The sequence below is a fragment of the Cervus canadensis genome, chromosome X (genome assembly GCF_019320065.1).
Source record: "Cervus canadensis isolate Bull #8, Minnesota chromosome X, ASM1932006v1, whole genome shotgun sequence".
Taxonomy (NCBI): domain Eukaryota; kingdom Metazoa; phylum Chordata; class Mammalia; order Artiodactyla; family Cervidae; genus Cervus; species Cervus canadensis.
The window spans coordinates 53,673,052-53,689,626 of record NC_057419.1 but is presented as its reverse complement, the minus strand read 5'-3'; the positions used below and the strand labels follow the sequence as shown (position 1 = coordinate 53,689,626).

Genomic DNA, 16,575 nt, shown 5'->3' with positions numbered 1-16,575 from the left:
GTATGCTCTAAAAAGCCGCGAACGGCAACATGCCTCTCGTCCTCAGGTCCAGGTCGGCCATCCCAGTGCCTGTAACAGCCAGCCAGCCAACGGGAACTGGGCAGGAGACGAAACAGGGCGGGACTCGCGGGACTTCCGGCGCCTATTCGCGCCCCGGAAGAGCTCATTCCGGCGACCTCGCGGTGACCAATCAATGCCCAGAACGCTTCCTGACGCCAGACCCCAAACTGGCAGCGCATCTGGCTCCGTAGCTGTCCCCCCTTGGATGTAACCATGTAGAAACGAAGGGGTGGAATTGGCAAAGTGACGAGGACAGCTGCAGCTTAAAACCGGTGTCCACTCAGACTCAGATGCAGCGGGAAGCCGGAATGGAAGGAATGGGGATGGAGCCAGTGGTGCCATGGGTGCCTCCGCTAGGAACTCTGGTCGATGCCCGACGCGGGGTAAATGTACTCTCGGTGTTGTCATAGGCCTTCTACTTGGTACCTTCCAGAGTGGGTGGTCTAACCGTTACCCCTGCGTGGTACCTCCCCGGACCGAACGGTTTCATGTGGCGCGCCCCTTGGTGGTGAAACTGTGGAACAGCCGATGTAGATGCCGGTAGACCGTTAGAGGATGATCCTCCAAGGGTGAATAAACAAATATAGGATGAAAACCCCAGCTATTGCTGCAATCTTGGACTCAGAAAAATGTCCATAAACTGAAGATTACTTCTCTGTAGTGGCCACTATCGTAAGAGGAAGCATTGAAAGCATTTTCTGTGTGCTGGGCATTGTGCTTGTTTGTGCTTTCCTGTTTAATACAGAATAGGTCTCAATGGGGAAAGCCAGCCACAATCCCCCAGCGGGCAGGGGAGAGAATGCTTCGCACTGGGTTCTGAAGGTCTGGATTGGGGAAGGCCTCTGTCGTTAGCTGCTAGTAATATGTGAGAAGGAGAACAGGATTGTCCATTTTGTTAGGAAAGGGGTCAACTCCGAGGGGACCCAAGGACACCGCGTAGGTGAGATAAAGACCATGGCTTTGTCACCATCTTGTCATGACTGAATATATTCCCTAGCAGAATCCTCAGCCTCTCAAGCTATGCCTCTGTCAACAAGTTTAAATTTGCTTATTCATTCCGACATTCATCCATCCTCTCCACAGTTTCTGTCAAGCACAACTATGTGTGTTAGGAAAGAGAAAATCAACCTTGGCTTCATGGAAGTTACATTGTGTTGGGGTCATACAGCCCCAAAAGACAAGTCATTTATCGGGTGTTCATAACTGCTGTGGTTAACATTAAATCAGGATAGTGAAATAGAGAGAGAGGGGATGATATCTAGAATGAGTGGCCAGGGAAGTTCCTTCTAAGATTGTGACATTTGAGCAAAAACCTAGATGAGATGCCTGTCTGGGAGAAAAGTATCTCAGACAGAGTTAAGGTCAGTGGAAAAACCGGGGAGTGGAACTCAGTGTAGAGTGTATGAAAAGAATGTGGAGAGCTATATGACTGTCACAGCATGATGGAGGGAGAGCCAGGAGATCCGATGAGAGCGGTGATGAGGGCCGGGTCCCCTAGGGCCTTCTGGCCATGGCGGGGGGGGAGGGGGGGCTTTGACTTGAGCCACAGGAGGGTTCTTACTAGATAAGCCCCCAGGGTTCTTTCAGAGACCCAGATCACGCAATGATTGTTAAGGAGCTCTAGATTCATCCGAGGAAAACCACAGACCCTCTGCAGTTGAACATGCCTTTCCTGGAATCCCCTACACTCAAGGGGAATCCCATCTACTGCTCCCAGTGGACATCCATGTTGATTGATGATACCCTCAGGAGAGACAGAGGAAGAACCCTCGCGGTATGAGTGAGGTCACAGTCAGTCTCGTAAAGGCAAACAGGGAGGATGTAACAGGCACAGAGATGGCAGGGAGAAAGACAAAGATAGAACATTGGACAGGGACAGAGAGACCATTTCTGGCAGCAAAGGATCCCCAATCAGCACCCACCTATGGGCCCCCAGCCCTGCTACTGGATGAGGTACTATCTCTACAGGAGAAAAGAAGCTGCTCGCCCTCCCCTCCCCGCCTCCCACCAGGGACTGTCTCTAGGAAATGACTGAGTTGCCCGTGGCCTGAGTCTCAATCATGCTCCCTTGGCGCACATCAGAGTGCTCTGCCCTGATCAAGACATGGAGATGATCCAGTCATGGGGAGGCTCATGCTGTACACAGGGTCCCTCACAAGCTGTCCAGCCCTGACTGCCCTCCTGCTGACCTCAGTGCCAAGGAATGCTTTAGTGGGGGAAAGAGAGGCAGGGATCACTGCATTTGTGGTGGAGCCTCATGCAACTTGGTGAATGTGAGGTTTATCCCCACCTGCTTGGAGGCTCACCTCTGCATTTTCCACCACCACGTCCCCAGGGAATGTGCAGATTACATTCAATACATCAGGTGAGCAGCTGGGTGTATGATGGGGACACACCGAGATGTATCCTGACATTGAGACAATCATATGGTCCTTGTAGCCCTGTGCCAATGCCCCCCTCCCCCACTACATGGCCAGGGTTCTGCTGAGTCTTCCCTGCCTCCTCCAAGGAGCCCAAGCCTGCATACAGCTCATCCTGTCCTCATGAGCCGAGACCTTCCATCTGCACTGGGCCTTGGGCTCCCATCTGCAAATGGGGGCCTCTTTGTGATGAGTTGGGCAGATTGTCTGAGTGAGTGCATGTACACAGTTTTTTCACAGGGCCCCTATCAAGGGTGGTAGTCTTGTCAGGAAGTATTGTTCTCCTCAGTATTGTTACCGTGGGCTCCTGTGTACTGCACATGACTTGCCCTCCCTGAGGATAGGGCCACAAGATTTTTTCTCTGTAGGGAGGCATGGTAGAAATCATAGCAAATGTGATATCACAGGTCTACTTCTAAGACCCATGAGAGTGGAGTCCATCCAGCCTTCCTCTTAAGACTACTCTCATATGCAGATCTATGAACCGCTCAGAGACCCAACCCTCTGGACAAAACCCTCCCAAATAGTTCAGAGACTTCATGCCTGGGACAGAGATCCACAAACAGTTCAGACAGCACTCATCCTGGAAAGCAACCCAAAACAGCTCAAATACGTCACACCTGAGGACAGAGACCCTAACCATCTTAGATAATTCCAAGTCTCAGTTCAGTTCAGTCATTTAGTCGTGTCCAACTCTCTGAGAGCCCGTGGACTGCAGCATTCCATGCCTCCCTGTCCATCGCCAACTCCCAGAGTTTACGCAAACTCATGTCCATTGAGTTGGTGATGCCATCCAACCATCTCATCCTCTGTTGTGCCCTTCTCCTCCTGCTTTCAATCTTTCCCAGCATCAGGGTCTTTTCAAATGAGTCAGTTCTTCGCATCAGGTGGCCAAAGTATTGGAGTTTCAGTTTCAGCATCAGTCCTTCCAATGAATATTCAGGACTGATTTCCTTTAGGATAGACTCGTTGAATCTCCTTGCAGTCTAAGGGACTCTCAAGAGTCTTCTCCAACACCACAGTTTGAAAGCATCAATTCTTCGGCACTCAGCTTTCTTTATAGTCCACCTCTCACATGCATACATGACTACTGGGAAAACCATTGCCTTGACTAGATGGACCTTTCTTGGCATAGTAATGTCTCTGCTTTTTAATATGCTGTCTAGGTTGGTCCTAATTTTTCATCCAAGGAACAAGTGTCCTTTCATTTGATGGCTACAGTCACCATGTGCATTGATTTTGGAGTCCCCAAAAATAAAGTCTGTCACTGTTTCCCCATCTATTTGCCATGAAGTGATGGGACCAGATACCAAGATCTTAGTTTTCTGGATGTTGAGTTTTAAGCCAACTTTTTCACTCTCCTCTTTCACTTTCTTCAAAGGACCCTTTAGTTCTTCTTTGCTTTCTCCCATAAGGGTGGTATCATCTGTATATCTGAGGTTACTGATATTTCTCCTGGCAATCTTGATTCCAGGTTGTGCTTCATCTAGCCCACTGTTTCTCATGATGTACTCTGCATCTAAGTTAAATACGCAGGGTGACAATATATAGCCTTGAGTTACGCCTTTTCATATTTGGAACCTGTCTGTTGTTCCATGTCCAGTTCTGGCTGTTGCTTGCTGACCTGCATACCCATTTCTCAAGAGGCACGTCAGGTGATCTGGTATTCCCATCTCTTTCAGAATTTTCCAGAGTTTGTTGTGGTCCACACAGTCAAAGGCTTTGGCATAGTCGTTAAAGCAGAAGGAAATGTTTTTCTGGAACTCTTTTGCTTTTTGTATGAACCAAACAATGTTGGACATTTGATCTCTGCTTCCTCTGCCTTTTCTAAATCCACCTTGAACATCTGGCCTCAGGTAAATTCAGATCCTTAAGACAAACAGCATTACTCTCAGCCAGTACTACAAGTGTTAAGTTGTAACCACTGTGATTACTGACCTAAAGTGCATTCTGAAGGAATTTAGGGTGAAAAACAGTATGAGGCACACTGTGCTTTGGACAAGTTGGCCTTTTTTATTTACCGATACCTCAGGAAAATGTTCAGTGACCCTAGATTCTTGCATCTTCCACACATGGAAAAGCATGAAAATAATGAACTTGTGACATCTGATCTCTGTGTTTCACAGCAATCTTTTACTGATACGCAGGCTTGACTGCATGTACTTCCTAGGCAACAATCATATTGACGCCTCTGCTACCTCCTCCAAGCAGTTTCCTCAGAAGTAAAGGAGGAGCTGTGTCCTGGGTTGTAGTTCCCAGAAGACTCCAAATCCAACTTAAACTCACAACTCTCCTGTTATATGCTTTTCTTTAAGTACACTCTACTCTAGCTAACAGCTCTCCTTTAGCTCAGAGGCTTCACCCCTCTCCCCCAGAGCCTACAGCCTGCACCCTGGGACACAGAGCCCCACATCTTTCCCTCTGGGCTGCTGTGTTGGCATTTGCACTGAGTCTCTGTTCAGTCAACCCCAAGGGAGAGAGGCCTCCAGTCCTGCAGTCCCTGCAGTCTGCATTCACCAGCATGTCATCCTGAGGAAGGCAGATTCATCCCAGGGGTGGAGATTGCCTGAGAGCTGAGGAGTTCTGAAATTGATTTCCCATGTCTGGGTCCTCAGAATGGACTTAACCCACCCTGGTCACCTCTGGTGGTGTCGACTTTGTATCCTGCCCCACGGGAGGTTCAGAGTGAATCCCAGATCCACAGAACGAGTCCGAGGGACCTTGTCCTCTCTGTCATGTCTCAGCACACACAGTGGGCAACTGAATTCTAGAGATAGGAAAGGTCTTCCCCTCACTGTGCCTATGACAGCTCCCTTACATCCCTCTAGTCATCTGTCGTTTTCCAGAGTCCCTCTCCTGGTGACAGCTGCCACAAATCCTCTTTATCCCAAGTCCCCACCCTCTCCCCTCACCTTCCACCAGGCCTCCCTCCCACTCCAGGAGCCTCTTTAGCCCCTCTCTAGCCCTGCTCACAGGGCCTCTGTTACATCCTCACCCCATTTGTGGCCTCTCACCCAGCATCCTCACTGCCTCAGACGATCCCCTGAGGACGTTGCCTGCTCCCTGCATTCTGCAGGACACCTCTCTCCTGCCCACACACAGGTGTCTGTCTTAATGTCCTGGTGAGGGCTGAACTGAAAATCTCTCCAGGATCCAGAGAAAATCCAGACCTAGACCAGGCGTCCAAGGCCCTTCCCTCAGGGCTGGGGCGAAAGGGAGGGGGTCTCAGAGAGAAAGAGCTGGACTCAAGTTCCTGCAGGGGTGACAGGGTTTTCTTCAAGTGAGATGACACCTTAGACGTGTTTAGGACACTGCAACTCAGATGACTGATTATCTAAGACTCAGAGATGCGCCCACGGATGCCAGCTGACTCCTAGAGTGACCTCAGTTATGCAGCCATTGACTGTCTCCAGCCTGTTTACTTGGCAGTGAACACTCCTGGAGACAGTTCCACTGGTCCATCAGTGCTTAGGCCAAAGACCCTCACTGTGAACTCTTGCCCATCAACCTCAGCACCTGACTGTGTGAGTCCTGGCCTGATATGGGGTCTCTGTCCCTGTTCCCCGTGAGAGCCTGAGCCTGTGTTTTCCACGTGGGCTCCCCAGAGTGGTCTGGGATTCCTTGCCTCTGAATCCCCACAACCAATCACTGCTGCTTGTGTATTCAAATCTGCACGGTGTTGGCATGACCAAAATGGGCCTGGAGTGTCCTCCTGGACATCTGAGAAAGGGGACTGCCCTCGGTCCAGGTTTGAGGCCTGGGTCGCCAGGGTGGCATCCTCCCCATCTGTGTCAAAGGCTGTGGTTGATCAACCTGGGCAGTGGTGGACGGTTTGTCCATCCATGCACAGTACTTGCATTGTTACCAAATGGAACCCTCGCCCCTGTAGTAGCTTCTACTTCCTGTGGTTCCATGGGGAGCCATTTTTTCACTCAGTCTTGTTGGTCCTGGGTGGGATCGGACTATTTGCATTTCTAACCATGCTCAGCCTCCCTCCTACACAACTGGTGAACTCCATGATGAGCAAAGGTCTAAGCATCCTGTTCACTGCAGCAGAGTGGTCTGCTCCAAGAATGATGTGATGTGGTAGTAAACAAGCTTTCCTTCTCCTGCTTTACTGATGGACATCAGCTTTACTGATGGACAGCATTTTGGCAGCATCAATGAAAGTGAAAATCCTAAAAAAAAAAAATTTAAAAATATCCTTACAAAATCCTCGTCCTTGTTCATTTACTGTTAACAATCCATTAACGTATTATACCACCTCAGTAGAATAAAGGGAAAAAAAACCACATTATCATCTCAGTAGCGACCTAAGAAAGCATTTGACAAAATTCAGCATCCGTTCAAAATACAAAGACTCAAACTAGAAGCAGAAGGCAATATTTTGAATGTGATATAAAACATCTATGAAAAACCCATCGCTATCATCATACTTAGTGATAAAAGGCAGAAGTTCTTCACTTGAAAATCAAGAACTATAGAAGGATAACATCTCTTACCACTTCTATTCCACATGGTTCTGGAGAGGGTAATAAAGCAAGGGAAAGGAATAAAATGAATCTACATTGGCAAAGAAGTAAAACTGTTCTATTTGCAGATGATGTAATCTTTTGTGGGAGCTCTCAATGACCTTTTATATATTCCCACAGACACAGAGTCTGTCTAATTGATTGTGTGGATTAAATCTGCAGCTTGTGCAGCTGGTGGGAGGGTTTTGAGTCTTCTTCCTTAGTCACACTGCCCTTGGGTTTCAATTGTGGTTTTATTTTTACCTCTGGATATGGGCGGTCCACTGGGGTTTGCTCCTGAGGCTGCCTTGGAGGACTTGGGTTTGCCCCTGCGAGGGCCAGGTGTGGAGGTGGTGCAGCTGCTCTAGTCACAGGGGTTGTGGCAACATCAGGTACTCAGGGGAGTTGGCGGCTAGGGCAGCAGGAAGTATAGTGCTCTAGAAGGGTATGGCAACCAGTATTGGCCAATAGACCCCAGTTTTCTTGCCTGGAGAACCCCTCTCCCTGACAGAGAAGCCTGGCAAGCCACAGTCCACAGGGTCACAAAGAGTCGGACACTACCAACGTGACCCTGCATGCATAGACATAAGACTTTTTTTGTCTGTGGCAGCTCTGCCCCAGTGCGAGTTGAGCGTGAACGTTGCACAGCAGCTCGGCGTGCAGGGACCCTGGGGGTGCCAAGCGTGCAGGGACATGGACTGCCTCCGCCACAGGAGTTATGGCCCTATCAGAGTCTTTTTTCGAGGCTCTTGTAGCTGGCGATCAGAAGGCCTCTTTGGACAGTTTTTCTCCATAGCTCCGCCCATTCAGGCACTTATAGTGCTTCCTTACCTGGGATCCTTCTCTGTTGTTCGAGCATCAGGCACTTAAAGGGGCACCGTGGATGGGGTCCTACTCTGTAGTTTTGTGCATCAGTCACTTAAAGAAGCACCCTGGGTGTGGTCCTACTCTGTAGTTTGGTGCATCAGTCACTTAAAGAAGCACCCTGGGTGTAGTCCTACTCTGTAGTTCAGTGCGTCAGGCATTTGATGGGCCAGCCTCTCTATTGTTCAGCTGCCAGTGCTGGCGTGTTCGAGAGGCAATGGTGATGGCTCCACGCCCTACACATGACTCAGCAGTATCACCTTACTTCCATGGCTGCCCGAATTTCCTCCACAGGTATTTCCCACCACAGTCTCCTCCCTTACATCCTGTCCATCAGTCTCTCTGCAGTCAACAGCGCCCCTCGCCCTGGGATTGTTCCACAATCCCTAAACTCCAGCTCCCAGCCACTGCACCATCTAGGGTATGTATGGCTGTGGCAAGGATGTCAGATTCACACTCCAGTTAGGGTGCCACGGATGAGCTGTTTCACTCTCAGCCTGAAATGTTTCTCCTCTGACTCAGACAATTGCCCCATCAGGGTTTTGGACCCTTGCTTCAGTTCCCCAACTGACCGAGGACAGGTCCAGCCCTACTAACACTCCTGTTTTTTCTCCGTAGTTGCCTCATCCTACCGAGTTTTGTGTGGGCCTATATATTCTTTTCCACTGGTCAGGTGCTGCTATCTGTGCTCGGCTGGTGTTCTGCATGCACTTCTGTGTCTGAAGGTATATTCCTGATGTATCCTTGGAGAGAGATGTATTCCCCATCCAACTACTCCGCCACCATCTTGTCGATCCATGATATAATCTTGTGTATAAAAAATTGTGAAGAACCACCCTCTCCCCACAGAAACTGTTAGACCTAATATAGGGGCTCGACAGGTTTTACAGAATACAAGGTCATATACAAAGGGCAAATAGATTTCTATACACGTTCAGGACTTGTACAATACAAATTACAAAACATTGCTGAGTGAAATGAAAGACACTCTAGATGAGTGGAAATTTTACTTCAGTTCAGTCGCTCAGTCGTAACTGACTCTTTGGGATCCCATGGACTGCCGCATGCCAGTCTTCCCTGTCCATCACCAACTCCCAGAGCTTGCTCAGAGTTTTACGGACTTTGGAGATCACATTTGTGGATTGGAAGACTCACTATTGTGTTAAGATGGCAGTACTCCCCTAATAGAGGCCTATCAAAGTTCAAACTGCTCTTTTCCCCTGGAAATCAACAAACTGATCCTAGAATTGTAAGAATTAAATGGGTCCTGGGATAGCCAAAACAGTGTGGAGAAAGAACAAGTAGTTACACTTCCCAATTTCAAACCCCACTTCAAACCTACAATAATCAAGACATTATGGTACTGACATAAGGATTGTATATAGACACATAATGGAATGGAATGGAGAGTCAAGAAACAAGCCCATATTTCTATGGTCAGTTGATTATTGTGAGGGGTGTAGAGGCCATTCAATAGCAAAGAAAAATGTTTGAACAAATCGTCTTGGAATAACAGGATGTTCACATGCAAAAGAATCAGTTTCAACCTCACACTGTATATAACAATTAACTGGAAATTGATAAAACACCTAAATATAGGAGCTAAAACTATAAAGTACTCAGAAGAAAACAGAGATGTAAATGTGAATCTTGGATTAGGCAATGATTTCCTAGATATGATACAAAAAGCACAAGCACCAAAGGAAACAAAAATAGGCAATTTGGAATCATCAAAATTAAAACTTGTATCCTTCAAGCGATACTATCAAGAATGTGAGATATCTAGGGCACCTACTGAATGCTGGCAGGGAGCCTTGAAACCCAGGCGGACCAGAGGAACACCAGAGCAACCCTGTATGATGTGTGGGTGGGGAGCGAGGGGGGAGGAGTTGGGGAGGCTAGTTGGGGTTCGTGTTCGTGAGGGTCAACTAGGGGAGGACAGGTTTTCCTACACCTGCAGAGTGGGGATGGCGAGAGACCCTTGGGTTCGCAAATGCTCCCTTGGGCTATTTGCCATCAGACTCCTTCCTCCACTCCTATACACTGGCAACCACAGATATATTTCTGTGCCTATACTTGTGCCTTTTCCAGGAATCCATTGACATGAAATCATATAATATAGCTTACTGTGTCTGACATGTCTCATTGGCACAGCTGAGATGAATCCTTGCTGTTACATGCATTAGTAGTTCCTTTTTAAGTGACTGTGTAGTACTTTTTGTATGAGTATAAGCTTATGTTTTTCTTTCCTCTGTATACCAGTTGTTGAATAGTTGGGCTATTTCTAGGTTTGGCTATTAGGAGTACATGAGTAGAATATTTGAGTAAAGGTCCTTGTGTGAGCATGTTTTCCTTTCTCTTGGGTAAAATTAAAACTCCTAGTAAGTACAAAAATTCCCACTATAATAGAATAAGAAGAAGAATGTGGTACTGGAGAAGAGTGAAGAACTAGCTACAGAAGGAATGAAAAGGCTAAGCCAAAGTGGAAAAAACACCCAGTTGTGGATATGTCTGGTGGTGAAAGTAAAGCCCGATGCTAAAAGAACAATATTGTATAGGAACCAGAGGTATATTCAGAGAAATCAGTTACCAGTTCAGAGATTTAAATGTGCAGTGCTCCAAGCAAAAAATGGCAACAGAGGTATGGATGTATGTATTTATTCCATGGAAATGAGTAAAGCCATTGCAAGCATGATGGAAAACCCAGAAGCAGAGAAAGAAATGGTTCATCAAAGCCTGTATAAAAATAGGTATTAAAAACCTTAATACCTATTTCTGTCATGAGTGTCTTCCTGAGACACATTCTCCACCAAGGGTAACCTGGGACTACCTATCACCACAGTTTGTGGATGCGTAAGCTAGACTGCCCTGGAAGGAAAAACATATAGTCTTCAAGCCCTTTTCTCATCCTCCAGAGACCCTGCGGTTCCAGGACTCTACCTCAGTGGCGGGAAAACCTCAACCTGCACTGCAGATGCCCAACTCAGGGAGCATGCGCAGGGTGTGCGCACGCGCCTCTTTCTGCGCATGCGCCTTAGTGCGCATACGCCTTCCTGAGCGCATTCTGTGAGAACCGTTGGGCCTGAGACGGGTGAGTTTATTCAGTTCCGGTTCATTCTCACTACTTGAGACTCACCAGGTAGGTTCACAAATCTGTCCTTTCTGGAGTTTAAGTGCTTGTGCGTGTCAGGGGGAGCCAGCGAGCTTCGGGCGGGTCGGGCAGTGCCATCTGGGGCCTTTGAGGAGGAAGGCCCTCGAGGTCGTCATCTTCCTCCTCACAGGTGTCGCGACGCCCTAGATCTTGTCCTGGTGGCTGGAGAGGAAGGGCGGTGGGCAGAGGAGGGCAGGGGGTCAGATGACAGTGTGGGGAGCCTTGGGGGTGCTGTTTGAGATATCTGGCTCATTGGAGCCCTGGAAGTGATAACAGAGCACAGAATCTGCGGCCGGGTGTGGGACCTGGGCAGGGGGCAGTGTGGGCGATTAAGGAAAGGCCTAGAAACAGGACCGCAGTGGGTTTGTGACCCTATCACGAGTTTTGTGGTAAGGTGCCAAGAGAGAAGTGGACAGGTATGCTCTGTATGCAGACTCACCTCAGCCACAGACGCTGAGAAAATCGCCATAGTCAGGCTGTAAAGACTAACCCATTCTTCCTGTTCCCACTGAATTCCAAGGGAGTTGGGGAAAATAGGTCTGGTGAATAGGAGTGTGACAAGAGCAGTAGTCCTGAATTTTTAAATCCCTAGCAGTATTTCACTAACTATCTTCATGATGGAGAATTCTGTTGTGAAATCAAACTTCCTCACAACAATTCTCTGTCTTCTTGTGTACCTTAAGGTGATTTCTCTGCCAGCTTAGCGAAGATACACATGGCTTTGCAAGCAACTGTATTTGGTGTCATTGGAATGCATGTACACCCATACTTTCTTTTGAAAGTATTTTCACAGTTTTAAAACACAGGAAGTCAACATATGGTCATAAAAGTGATCAAATATAGCTGTACTCTTAAAAAAATTTTCTAAATCACAATATTCTACTTTCAGGGAGAAATATGAGTGGGCAAGTGGCATCAACATTGGGATCTACAGGTCAAGATTCTTCCCAGCTGGATGAACCTGTGGTTGTGAGTACCTTAGCATTTGATATTTTCTATTAGCACAAATTTACTTTTGAGAAAATGATGTTAAGTAATGCAGATGCAGTGATAAAGTACTTCCGTGCTGATAAAGGGTGACAGTTTGTCTTAGGAAGGAACACTGATCCAGATATATTACAGTCTGGCGTTGCCTGGATGAGTATACTGTGAAATTCCCTGGAAATGTGCACAGTGACTCCCTCCTCCTGCTTATTAACAACAGATTGCACACTTCCATCCCAGCATAGATTTAAATAGCTTCCAAAGTCTTTCTGGGTAACTCTTATGAGAGCTAACTCTTCTCTTTGGGAAGCGTAACTTTAGTAAAAGTAAGTACACAGAATTGTGTTGGGAAAACGTTGTTAGGCTTACTTATGATTAGATGTATCTGTGTATTATGTATATTTATGCTGTTAGATGTGTTAACAACAAAAAGTTTTATTTGCATGCACACTCTCCTAGGACCAGCAGCCCAGTGTTGAGCAACCTCAACAAGAGGAAGCACCAGCTGAGATTCAGGATATCACACCTGGAAAGGAGGAAGTCAATGGAGAGGATCCAGTGAATCATGATGAAGAGAAGGACAAGGATGCCCCTGGAGGTAACGTGTATGTGTGTATCATGTCTTAAGACATAACCAGTAAGAGGAGGAAAGGAAACATTAGAAAAGGACTTCAGACAGTTCCTAAAAACCTGAGTAGAGTATAGTTTGCAGGTTAGTGTGGTCGCTCAAATGTTGCCGTGTTTTCAAGACAAAGAGAAGGGGACAACTGAGTTGTCTGAGGACAGCCCTGGGAAAGGAAAATGGTCATAACATCTGGAAAATTCTGCTTTCCTTTTTCTCCAGCAAAATATTCCTGGAATAATGCTCCTGAGGTTCTTATTCATCACATTTTTTACCAAACTAGCCCAAGGCTTTTAATTCGTAACACTGACGGGATCAATATTATCATTCCCTTGTTTATAGTGTATGCTTTACAGCTGAATTCACACATTTTTTTTTTAAAGATTCTGACCTGGAAACTGATCTCCAGGAATTGGCTTTGGCAAAGACTGGGGATCAAGGCGGAGATGGTCCTGATGTCAAGGAGGAGATTGCATCAAATACAGAGACTGTTGAAATGCCAGAGGAGGTATGTCATCCATTCAGAAAGTAATTTATATGGTTTCTGTTTTTCAGAATATTATATCTTTAATAATATAGAGGGAAAAATACTATTATTTTAATAACAGAGTTCCCATATTCTTTGAAAGATTGTTCAGACCCCAGATGCCTGAGTGCCTGACTTACAGACTTGCAAATAAAGAAACAGACAGGATCAAAGCCATATCGAATTGAAAATAGGAAACCGTTTCCTTCTCTTGAGTATAAGTACTTTAACCAACAGCTAATAATTTTCAGGTTCTTTTATAATTTCTGCTTGTAACAAATATGGAATGCATCTGTAATAAATATCAGTTAATATGAAATATGCTCAGGTATTCATGTAGGTTCTAGTACCAGCTTTAACATAATGTGTGTGATTCTGTGAAATCCCTTAACTTCTAAACTCAACTTTACTCATGTAAGTTGTGAATTCAGAACAGATACACTACAGTGCTCATTGTTCAATGCTAATTTTTGCATTCTCTGGTTCTCTTCGATGGCATGCATACAAATATACTCTGTTTTTCATGATTCATTTATCATAAAATAGCATCTTCAGTCAAATTATAACAGGGGAATTGAGATTTCATTTTCTGATGGGGAACACATGTACACCTGTGGCTGATTCCTGTCGATGTATGGCAAAAACCATGACAATATTGTAAAGTAATTAGCCTCCAATTAAAATAAATAAATAAACTTTTGTTTAAAAAAGAAAATGAGCCAACATTCTGCTTTATGTTTGTTAAATTCTCTCAAATTCTGAATTCTCTAGCTCTTAAAAAGCAGTTGCATTTAAAATCCTTTCCCCAATGAAGCATGAAATGACTGAACAATGAAATGGCCAAAGATAGTCTAGTTTCCTGTGTCTGTGGCTGATCAAGTTGAGAGAGTGCATGTAGTCAGTGCTATTCAAGGCAGGTGTGAGTAAGATACACATGCCAAGCACACTACCTGCCCCCACGTTTGGTCTGTTTTTTGTTTTTTTTTTTTTTTTTTTTGTGAGGGGGTTGCTTATTTTGGAGAAGGAAATGGCAACCCACTCCAGTATTCTTGCCTGGAGAATCCATGGAAGGAGGAGCCTGGCAGGCGACAATCCACGGGGTCCAAAGAGTCGGACACGACTGAGCGACTTCACTTCACTTTGCTTATTTTAATTGGAGAAGAATTACTTTGTGATGGTTTTTGATGATGGTTTTTGCCATACATCGCACTGTCACTCATAAAGTACTAATAAAAATCTGAGCCTCATGATATAATCATCTCTAGCCATATCAAATATGTTATTTTTCCTCTTTGATGCATCAGTTTAAAAGTTTTGAAGGTCAAAGTCCGTAACTCTAGTTCTTCCCACGTAATCAACTTAGTATCTTTCACATACGTGTTTTCCAAATTGTTGACAATTAATTGCATGATTCCGATTTTAAAGGAAGAACTTCATAGTTAGGGAAGAATTTACTGTGTATTAGTCTCCTAAACATTTTCACTTTACAATTTTGTTCCATTCCATTAGAACATTTAGACGAAAATAGCACTTCCAGACTACCTCCAAGTAACTACAGAACATGATTAAAATGTTCTCATAGAAAAATCTTCGCCCTAAATATGTGTGGTACTTGAAAAGACCAATACATAAATTACAAAGTACATAAATATAAAATCCTACATCCAATATAAAAGGTAAGAAAAAGAGCAACAGAGTGAACCAAAGGGAAAAAGAAAAAGATACTTAATAAAACACAGGTATCAATTGTTAGGAAGAGGAAAATAAATTCAACTAATAAATAAAGACAATGTGCTAGTTTACATAATTTTTTACATGTATATATACATTTTTAAAAATATTCTTTTCCGTTGTGATTTATCACAGGAGATTGGACATAGTTCCCTGTGTGGTGTAGTAGGACCTTGTTGTTTATCCATTCTGAGTGTAATAGTTTTTATCTGCCAACCCCAAATTCCCAGTCCATTCCTCTCAGTTTACATAACTGTGAAGAAAATGGACAAAGCCCAAGTACACATAATAAGAAATATGAACAAGACACTTAACAGTATATTACAGAATTAAAACAGTATAATCTGCAATTCAGATATTTTCATAATATTGATGAAATGGCTAATAGGATAGAAAAACAAATATTTAACATACCCCACAGTAACTAAATAACTAAACATCACAGATACCTTGGATGAACTTTTGAAATTGGTCAGAGTTGTCTCTCACAAACCATTATCCTTTAGAAACAAGGAAAAATATCTTCTTTTCCAGACTTTCTTTCTGTCTTCCTACTTGCTTTCCTGTCTCACTCATACTCCCTCTTGCTCTCCCTTCTCTTCTCTTCTCTCCTTTTTTTCTTTCTTTTTTTGTTTGGCTGTGCGAAACAGTCCTATTTCTGCTTCACATGTTGATGTCACCATGTCGCGAGTGATAGTAATGACTTAAAATTAGTGTCACCATCTAATCTATTATACCAACTGGAATGCTTTCCAGGGTGAAAAGAAACATTTAGAATTATGTGAGGGCCACAAGGAAAGGGGGGGCACATGTTGAACCAACTTAAAACAACCATTTCAGGGGTAAACTAAAACAAATGAAAATTTCTATACTTTTCCACAGTAGAGAAGAAACAAATGTAATACTGGCCTTTTTATTTACTTCACTTAAGCAGTAACAGAGGTAACAACTATTTAGCTATCCTATATTCACAATATTATTTCAAATCAATACATGTAAATGATACTTTTGGGGGACGTTTTTGTTTCATTTTTTGTGTATTTTGTTTTCCTTAGGTTGTTGTTTGTTGTTAGATATTTTACTGAATGTGTACACAGTTTTGCCTTCTACTGAAACTACATTCTGATAGGTTCCATTGATTTATTTGTTCTGAACTCAGTGTCCTTGTTTTCTTGTATAACTAGGAAGAGTAGTGTGTTTTTAAAAATACTCATAATGTGCCTGAAGAGTCTTTAAAATTTCTAGAGAGGATGAACTGAAGGTAAGCCAAAGGGTTGCCCTTAGTGTTCTTGCTTTAGTCCATTTTATAGAACTACAACTGCAGTGAACTTTGTATACCTCTCCTCTCATCGAAATAAAGTTCTGCTAAGTAAGTTTAATGTTTATATTATAGGTGAAGGGGAACCATTTGCTTGAAAGAAGATAAACTGAAACCATCTATGCTGTTCTTATGCTGTTTATTTGACTGTTAAAGTTCTGTCAATAAAGTTTCATTTTCTACTTGCACATTTTTTGTTAACTTTTCCCTGGATATTTAATGTTATTGAAACTTCATGGTTTGTGATTTTTATTTCTAGTTGAGGATGTATGTAGAGATAGAATGTTTGTATATAGACTTTCTGTCCACCAATTCCTCTAGCTATGCATATTAATTCCACAAATTTAGATCTAGATTGTTTTTGCTGTTCAAAATATACTATTATGTT

The 16,575-nt window shown here is 44.3% G+C and overlaps 1 protein-coding gene across 6 annotated transcripts; it reads left to right on the top strand.

Moving 5' to 3' along the window:
- The first annotated feature begins 232 nt into the window (after window positions 1-232).
- On the top strand, window positions 233-16,375 carry LOC122435006 (X antigen family member 5-like). 6 transcript variants are annotated; one of them, XR_006267525.1, is made up of 6 exons: window positions 233-443; window positions 10,771-10,994; window positions 11,896-11,975; window positions 12,450-12,588; window positions 12,996-13,120; window positions 16,263-16,375. XR_006267525.1 is itself a non-coding variant. In XM_043458853.1 (5 exons), exons 1-5 carry the CDS (start codon window positions 401-403, stop codon window positions 16,293-16,295), a joined length of 420 nt encoding a protein of 139 aa, XP_043314788.1. In that variant the 5' UTR covers window positions 233-400; the 3' UTR covers window positions 16,296-16,375. The 6 variants fall into 6 exon arrangements, 1 of the variants encoding a protein (XP_043314788.1); XR_006267526.1 differs by having other exon boundaries at window positions 233-449; window positions 10,771-10,946; XR_006267523.1 differs by having other exon boundaries at window positions 233-449.
- Window positions 16,376-16,575: the final 200 nt, after the last annotated feature.

Bases quoted from the DNA above. Each gene is read 5' to 3' on its own strand.
- LOC122435006 (XM_043458853.1), top strand. From the start codon at position 401: ATGGGTGCCTCCGCTAGGAACTCTGGTCGATGCCCGACGCGGG. The intron at 11,976-12,449 runs GTGAGTACCTTA...ACACTCTCCTAG, and splicing joins AGCTGGATGAACCTGTGGTT to GACCAGCAGCCCAGTGTTGA. The intron at 13,121-16,262 runs GTATGTCATCCA...TTTATATTATAG, and splicing joins CTGTTGAAATGCCAGAGGAG to GTGAAGGGGAACCATTTGCT.